Source organism: Cyanistes caeruleus, chromosome 9 (genome assembly GCF_971803275.1).
Source record: "Cyanistes caeruleus chromosome 9, bCyaCae1.hap1.1, whole genome shotgun sequence".
Classification (NCBI taxonomy): Eukaryota; Metazoa; Chordata; class Aves; order Passeriformes; family Paridae; genus Cyanistes; species Cyanistes caeruleus.
In genome coordinates, this window is record NC_141709.1 from 10,004,883 (window position 1) to 10,013,803 (window position 8,921).

Genomic DNA, 8,921 nt, shown 5'->3' on the forward strand with positions numbered 1-8,921 from the left:
CCCCTCCCAGGGAACAATTACTTCCCAGTAGCCCTTATAATCCTACTTTCCTCCACTGGAATGTTCACCATTCTTTCCTCTGGTCATTTCCCAGTGAATTGGAGCTACACAAACATTTCCACTGTTTTGGAAATCCCAACAGCTCAACTGTGGACTTTTTCCTTTTGCTTCCTGAACTGTGTGAGTTCTCCTTTGTTTTACTCTGCATTAGAAAGGGGGAAATCATGGAATTATAGCTATGGTGGAAGGAAAAGCTTTTTCCCACTTAGCCCAATACTTTTACATCATAGTTCCTGACACTAAACGTAGGGTTGCACATGTTCCATATGCAAGAGCCTCTGCATTTTCAGTGGGCCCTGTATCCTGATTTAGAAGGGAATTCTCTGGTACGTGTGCAATTATCACACTTAATAGACACCAATAAAATTATGCTCTTGAATTTATTTTTTTTTAACACTTTTCACAATTCTTTATAATCTGTAGTTATTTACAAAAAAAATCTAGCCTGCAGCTATGCTGTCCACAACTTTACAGCTATTCATGATGTGAAAACACACTTTTTTAAAGCTGTGGCACATGCACTGTTTTCATTTGCAGTGACTGATTTGTCACTGTGAGAAGCTGTGTGACAGTTCTGTCACCACCCTCTCCACACGCTGCTGTCCCAGCCGGTCGCAGAACTCACTGCGGCGCGGCTCCCGGGCCATCCTGAGCAGGGTGGCGGCTGTGACCCGGCCACACGGCCAGCAGCCGGGGACACAGCAGCACCTGCCTCAGGGCACGGGCTCAGGGACAGGGCAGAGAGCTGGGCAGGACAAAGACTGTAAAGCTGCACACTCCCAGCCACAAGTGCTGAATGTACAACTCAGTCTGACACTACGTGGACCAGGCTCACCAAGACTCCTCTGAGTTTAGAAAGCAAAAGGGTCCTACCAAAGCACTGACACAACAGGAGGGACTATGACGTAGTATGCTAATCCACTATAATAGACAACAGAGTTGTTACTTAGATACTGCATTAGCAATATTTAGATACAATATTAGCACTAAGTCTGATCATAATCATCCCCACAATCCCTGTGTCCTACTTCTGGGCAAGAACCTTCTCTCTACTATTTTGCTGTAGTAATATTCCCCATAATTCAAATAATTTACAGTGGACTGCTGACCTTTATTCTGCATTTTTTAAGATTTTAAGAGTACATCCAAGCCTAAATTGATGATCTTGTATTACAAGAAGTGCAACTTTTCTCACAATTTTGATGCTTTTCACTTCTCCTAGAAAACCTCTTCCTGAGAAAAATAAGAACCAAAATCTATCAAGGCTTCATTTCTGAGTGTCAGGCATTGAAACTGTTCATTAGATACTTGGTCCTGCAGTTAAGTCTTCAACCTTCAGTCATCTGATAGAATGAGAGAATAAACATTGAACAAGAATCTGGGCTTTGACATTAAATGAAAGAGAAGTTCAATCCCTACCTAAATTAGCATCACTAGTCTCCTAATGTAAATGAACAAATGAGGGAGTAATAGGCTTCCTGAAACCAGAAAATATTTTTTTATTTTATCCTGTCGAAGCCAAAAGAATATATTTTTTATATCTTTTTCCCTCAAGGCAAAAGCAAAATCCGAACATACAATCCGAATATACCTGACCATTCCTGATTAAGGCTCTAATAACTGAAATTAGAAGAGATTCAGTAGTAAGAGTTTCCACACACAAAGCTCACGTAGCATTTCTGTTTCATTACTGTCACAAGTGAGCAGTTTCCCTTGATAATGCTGCTTTGTGTACAGAAGAAAGAAGAACAAGAAGTTGTTTCTCCTAAGCAAAAGGAATGAATGTGGAAACCTGATGCCTTGTGCTTCCTGAGGGGAAGGAATTTGAACAGGATGAACGCATCTTGTGTTACACTATTTTCACTCTTTGGTGATTTTAGCCCTCTGCCCAGGTGTAGGTCCTTCCATCAGCAATAGTTCCTCTCAGCTGCACTTTCCCCCATGGATTAATGGTAAACTCTGTAGCGTACACAAAACAGGAGGATTAACCCCCCACATTTTATAAACCGAATGGTTATAGAGTGTTTTAATGGCAAGAAACCCTCATAGCTCAATTTTGTTAGTCTTGCTATTTCTTCTCAGATGGGAGAAGACTTCAACAAAACACATTTGGAATGTCATGCACTATTTTGCTTCATTTCTATTCCCACTTGCTAGGGTCTTTCATCACCTTTATAAAGACTGTATTTTATTTTTGCCTTAGGCTGATGAGAAGTACGTAGCAGAGTCTGGAGAAAGACTACATTAGGAAATTTGAAAGTGGTCTATCATGATCAATTTTTCATTTTGATGTCTTCTCCCTGTGCACATAAATTACATTTTTCACTTCAGAAGGATTAAGAATTTGTGAGATGAATTCCAAGATTGTCCTTCTGTGTTGCAAGGAATGCATTTTACATTTTACAAAGTGAAAAAGAGCACAAATATTTGGTGGTTGAGCACACATTCATTGTCTTGTTCTGCACTGAAATAGTTCATGACTCTTGCTCCCTGCTAAGTGTAGTGTAAGGGTGCAATCACTTGAGATATCTATGACTGAACTCAGCATGAAGAGCTCCAAAGTACTGAAAAGGAAAGCACTGTTTTCCTTAAAATATGTCACACAAATGCCGCACCACTTTCCATAGTAGGCAACCATAAAATGGTTCACTCTTGACCCATGACTAAAATGCTAGTGTACTTTCTGAGATTCTGTCAAGCAATATGTAATATGATGGACTTCCTTAGGTGACTGTGAGAAATACTGTGAGTGTATTGTGTCCTACATTCCCAGTGACACTGTACCTAATGGCAGAGTCTTGGAAAAAGATGAGCTTTAAGGTCCCTTCCTACCCAAACCATTCCTGATCCTCTAAGTTCTACAGTGATGAGGAGCACTGATTTATAAGTACAGCCTAAGCTTATTTGTTTATTCATGGTACAGATAATTTTTTTCCCCTCACATAAGTGTAGAATTTATTTTGTCTATCTATGAATGATTGCAAAATGGAGTTGTTAACATGTGCTTTAACCTCACATATTGCTGTGTTTTCTTCAAAGATTCTCTTTTGAAAAACAGTATTATTTTGGAATTGTTACTTACATACTATTGAATTTGGGGACCTATTCAAAAGCAAATCCTACTATATTAATCAATCCCTGATGGATCAAGTTAGTCCCTTATAAAACTGCCAACTACCTGTTCTCATAGTAGATGAGTTGTGTTGGTTTGTGTTTCATTAGACCACCATTGGGAATTGAATTCTGTAATTGGAATTCCACAGATGACAACTTTAAATCCCGTCATTCCCAAAACATTCAATGGAAAAGACCATTCAACCATACTATTACAGATTTCAATTCCTAGGTTTATTCATGGGGACAGAGGACACTAATTTAGAGTTAGAGAGCATAACCTCTGAAAATACACATTTGTGCATCTCATATGCACTTAATTCTGAAAATGTTAACCATTTTGGACAATTTGTGCCTTGGTGACTGCTGTGGTTTTCGGGTCTCCTTCAGAGTGAAAATATTCACCTGCCTTCTGATAAATGGAACAAATAAAGAAAACTTAACCCAGCTTCAGATAATTTGTGTTAGGCAAAGCCTTGCTGATAGCTGATTTTATATTTTACTGCTCAGAAGGAGTATTTCTAGGTGGCATGTAAACATGGGGAAAATATGTCAGGTTCTTCTTAATAAATGTTATCCTGATCCTGGTAAGATGAGTTTAATCTTCAGGTTACATATTTGCTTAAATTTAGTCTTCTTACATATTTATCACATGGGGATTTACTTTTTATGTATTTTTTGGCCTGAGACATCATTTACCCTAAGAATTTGAGGTTAGAGAGTTTCTTGGGGTGCCAAGGTAAACAGTTAATATAAGAATTATTCAAGAAGTTTTGAGAGTTCAAGTAATGGATCATGAAATAAAGTAAGTGTGATTTATTGATGTTCCAGTTAGGGGTAAAGACAGAGATACAGAGGTCAAAGTTGTTTTGCTGAAGGTTCAGTTTCATAATCTGCTGATGACACAGAAACAGAGATCAGGTTCACATTAACTCTTGTGTAATTATATTCCATTTTTTGAACAACAGGAATGACTGTAAAGCTGTGAGGTTTGTCCTAATGTAGCATAACAATAATGTTGTATAATGATTTTGTTCATCTGGAATTGACAATAATTAACTCAAATATTTTTATAAACAGAGCCATTTCCAAGGAAAATGGCAGCTCACAATCCAGCTCACCACAAGGATTAATGGATCTTTTTGTCACTGCTAAAATGTAGTGAGTTCTGAAATAAGAATTCCCACCCTGCAGAAGAATCATTTAGAAAACAACATGTCAACCCCGCATGCTTCACTGAATGACCTCCTAGAATATTCATTAGGGAGAGACATTTGCTTGAATATTTCTAGTAGGAACTATTTTTGCATGCAAACTCCCTACAGAATATCTGAAAGTTCATCATAAAGATAAGGAAATGCTTTATTCTTATATGTCAAAATTGACTTTCATGAATGCAAGTCTGAAAACAATTTGAGATCACTTGATTTTAAATGGGAGCATGACTTAAGTCTTTAAACCATGGATAATGCAGACTACTTAATAATCTGATCACAATCTAAAAGAGCTCTTTCTCATTGAATACATTTACTGGGTTTTCTTTCTGAGCATTTTTTGCATGAATTATAGTGTGGCTTTTTAAGACAGTTTTGTGCTTCTATTTGAAAGTTTGTATTTTTTTTTTCTTCAGTGGAGCAGTCATCCATAAAATGGTCAACTTGGTAAATACCATGTCTTTTGGACATCAAGCTTGAAAATTTGTCAGCAGAATTAAGTTTTCCGGTGTTCACACTGTTCCTGTTCACTGGCTGGATCCATGAAGAAAGGACAATTAGAGCATGGGTCAGGATCCTGCTTTCATTACTTTTACAGCAGCTTCCCCATCTCTCTGGATCAATAGTGGTACTGTGAGAACAGCAGAGTTCTTGTGGGACAGAGCTCATGTGTATGAAAGGAATAATTTCACTACATCCTATGTAAAGGGAAACAGTTTACATTAGCAATTAAAATTTTTCATATGCTTAATTGTTCATGACATATGAAATTCAGGCTATTTAACTAAATAAATGTTTAATATTATAAAAATTAAGGGAAAAATAATCATGAGACAATGGAAAATCTATTTCAATTGTCACACTGAATTCTTATCAGCAGGTTTCTATAGAAGGGAAAATACTAACCCATACTAAAAAAAAAAAAATGCAGTAATGAAGGAGAAGAGAGTAATGTAGCACATTTATTTCATCTAAGTAATTCTGGGTACCTGGCACATCAGAGACAGTGGGAGACTCTTACTATAGTATATTATCTGCATGGAACATGTTCCACATCTGCCTCTTACACTCAACACACCAGATTCATCACAATACAGTACCAGATTCATAGACTTACAGAATGGTTTGAGTTGGAATGGACCTTAAAACTCATCCACCCTCTACCATGGGTAGGGCCACCTTCCAGTAGACTAGGTTGCTCCAAACCATGTCCAGCCTAGCCTTGAACACTTTTGGAATGGGGAACTCACAACTTCTCTGGTACCAATAGTATCAGATTTCTTACATATTTGGTTCCTTTGAAGATGAACAAACAGACTTTGAAAGAAGGAGTAGATGTCACCAGGTTTGGCTGCACTTGCTTTGGCAGCATTATTATCTTCTATTCCACTTGCATCACAGAAAGTCTTCCCAAACCTGTATACTTCTGGCTAGCAAAATGGATAAAATGGACAAATTCAAGGTGGTATTACTGAAGGCATAGAAAGGAATACCAAAATTGTATCACTGTTCTTTTGTTTCTTTGAGACTACTGAAACTCAGTAGAACTGGATGAATTACTTGAGTGCAAGCAAATGTTTTCTCTTTCCTGTTAGTCTGTGCTTGTTCTTAATTCCTGAGAGCACTTTGTGTAAGAATGATTTTTGTCTATGTCTTTAGATGTCAAGGTGAAATACGTCTCAATTTTTCAAAGCAGATTTGCCTGACATTAAGACTCAGCTGCAGCATTTGTGGAGTCAAAGACTACCAAACTGCAACCAACAAGGATAATGGGACAAGGAAGTTTGGAAAAATCAGGGGTAATGCTCAAACCACATGCTAGTCACATTCAAGCTCTCTTTACTGGCAGTCATTCTCCTGCTGTTTTTCTCCCCATGCCAAATCATGCAGCTTTCCTCTTCCGACCCTAATAGACCACCCACCCTGCTACATAAACAAATTCTACCATGTCTCTCTTGCTTTGCAGAATAATACGCTGAGTTTTCAGTGGCAGACCAGGACAGCAGAGCTGGTCTCACTCTTGGATGGATACCTCTTGCTTTCAAAAGCAACTTCTTTAGTGGTTACGTCCCACAGGTCAGCATCACTTTTTAGGGGGTCGAGGCCAGTGCCCCTCCACCTTGGCTGGCATTCATTTTTACAGTTAAACACCTGCTTAATCATCACCCAATACTGAATCTTAGACAAAAGACACAACAAGGGAAAAAGCACACTTCAAAGGGTTTTAAGTGTTTCACTTCTAATCACTTTAGAAATGAAACCTTTTGAATTAAACTGAAGCCAAGGAGACACTGAAGTACTCCAGCCCTTCAGGGGTATTTGGTCTCCCTTTTTCCAAATTGTATTCCAATAGCTCATCATCAGATTATTTTTCCTTTGCCACCTGAACCATACGAGTTCTCCTGCGTCTCACTCTACATTATAAAGGGGGAAATTATGGACTTCTTATCTGTTCGCAGAGCCCTTTGGGACACTTGGGACCCCACCCACACCGTTCCCCTTTGTGACGAGGAGGCTGCGTGTGCCCAGAGCCCATTGTGACACCTGGGGCCACGCCCTGACCAGGCGGGTATAAAAGGGCACGGAGAGCCCGGCGGTGCCCACTCCCAGGAGAGCAGCTCCGGCAGGAGACAGCGGCTCCGGCAGGAGACAGCGGCTCCCGGGAGAAGGCGGAGTGTGAGCAAGTCGGAAGTGTCTATGGACATGGAGACGAGCTCATCCACGAAGCCAGAGAACACCTCTCCGAAGAAGGCGATGGGGCAGCACGCAGCTGCCTCGGGGCCTGGGCCGGGCTTGCCATGGGCGAGGGAACTGCTGCACCGTGACTCCTGGGCTGGGCCTGCCGCGCAGGTGGCAGCACCAGAGAGCCGGGCAGCGGCCCCTCATAGCCTCAGGGCCTGCGCCTGGGCTCTGCTGCACTTGCTGTGGTGCGGCTTCCTTGCCATCCTGAGCAAGGTGCTGGCTGTGATCTGGAGATGCGGCCAGCAGCTGGGCCTGGCTCAGGGCACGGGCTCGGGGACGGCGGCAGCAGCCGCCGCAGCAGGGGCAGAGAGCGGGGCAGCTGCCCCGCACGGCCCCAGCTGCGTCCCCGGCCCCTCAGCAACACAGGAAGCTCACGGGCAGTGGGCAGCACCGAGGGCAGTTCTGCCAGAACTGCAGAACGAGGAGGGGGACATCTCAGAGGATGTCCGGTCCAGCACCAGTGGGGTTGAGAGCTACTCGGCATTGCTGCCGCTGCTGATGTCAACATCAGACACCAGCTCTACATGTAGCTCTGACCCAAAACTCCTGGAGCTTTGGACCGGCACAAAAACCGAAGATCAAGCAGCTGTGAAAAGGGAAGATAAGAATGTCATCATTATCCACACCATCTGGGTGAATCCCCGCTACCCACAGCTGCTGATGGACCCCGACTTGGTGCTGGAAGATGGGGAAGATGCTGAGCTGCCAAGCACATCTTATGGCCTGGTAGCTCCCAGGTACACCCAGCCAGCAGGTGCTGCCCCGGCCAGAGCTCCAGAAGTTAAGGAGCACCCTGTGCGTGCCACTGGCCAGCCACAAGAGATGGCAAAGCCAGCCACTTGTGCAGCCCCTGGCGCGCAGGCGGCAGCAGCAGAGAGCCGGGCAGCGGCCCCGCACAGCCTCAGGGCCCGCGGCCGGGCTCTGCTGCACTCGCTGCGGCGCGGCTCCCGGGCCATCCGGAGCAGGGTGGCGGCTGTGATCCGGCGATGCCGGGAACACAGAGCCACAGGCGTCAGGGCCCGGAGGCAGTGAAGCCGGCCATAGAGATCAGGAGAGGGAGGGCAGGGAGAACAAGGGAGGGTTAGAGATAGGGGGGACCAAGGGAGGGGTAATAGGGAACACAAGGGAGTTAAGAGAGTGGGTAGAGAGGGAGGGCAGGGAGAACAAGGGAGGGTTAGGAGATAGGGGGGACCAAGGGAGGGGTAACAGGGAACACAAGGGAGTTAAGAGAGTGGGTAGAGAGGGAGGGGAGAAAACTTTAGCTAGCATAGGTAAATAATAAAGTTCTGTAGGTGAAATTAGTGTTCTGATGGCCTAGAGATTAGTTTGACCAGTCTAGGTAAGATGGTTTTGTTGAAATAAAAGGACTGAATTAATAAATACTGAGTGGTTGCTTTTTTCATTGCGCTATAGTCATCGTTCTGGGGGGAGATCCTGAATGCCAAAGCCTTTGGGTTGCTGGGGCGGTGCAGTGTGTGCTGTGTGGGGCAGAGGAGAAAGGCGCTGCCTGCGCCGGGAGGGATGTGGGGACACCAAGTCCTTGTGACTTGTGGCACAAGGAGTTTGTTTGATGCAGGACCCCGTTCTTCCATCCCAGTTCTCCTCCAAGACAGCTGCCTGCTGTAGAGATCATTCTGGGGGATCTCTGAGGGAAGGAGTGCTTGCCTGGCATTGCAAATGGCAGCTTCTCAGCCAGCAGGGACCACCCACACAACTGGGTATCTGAATTAAATCTTCACTACTTGACACACACAGAACAGCTTCTCTCAGGGCAGCTACACGCTCCCTCTC

General features: G+C 43.4%; 1 protein-coding gene across 1 annotated transcript; it reads left to right on the forward strand.

Annotated features, from left to right (window-relative positions):
• Nucleotides 1-5,379: 5,379 nt before the first annotated feature.
• Nucleotides 5,380-8,510, forward strand: LOC147651555 (uncharacterized). Its single transcript, XM_086842874.1, has 4 exons — nucleotides 5,380-6,187; nucleotides 6,355-6,464; nucleotides 6,848-8,238; nucleotides 8,331-8,510. The coding sequence occupies exon 3, from the start codon at nucleotides 7,086-7,088 to the stop codon at nucleotides 8,160-8,162; it is 1,077 nt and encodes a 358-aa protein (XP_086699000.1). The 5' UTR covers nucleotides 5,380-6,187; nucleotides 6,355-6,464; nucleotides 6,848-7,085; the 3' UTR covers nucleotides 8,163-8,238; nucleotides 8,331-8,510.
• Nucleotides 8,511-8,921: the final 411 nt, after the last annotated feature.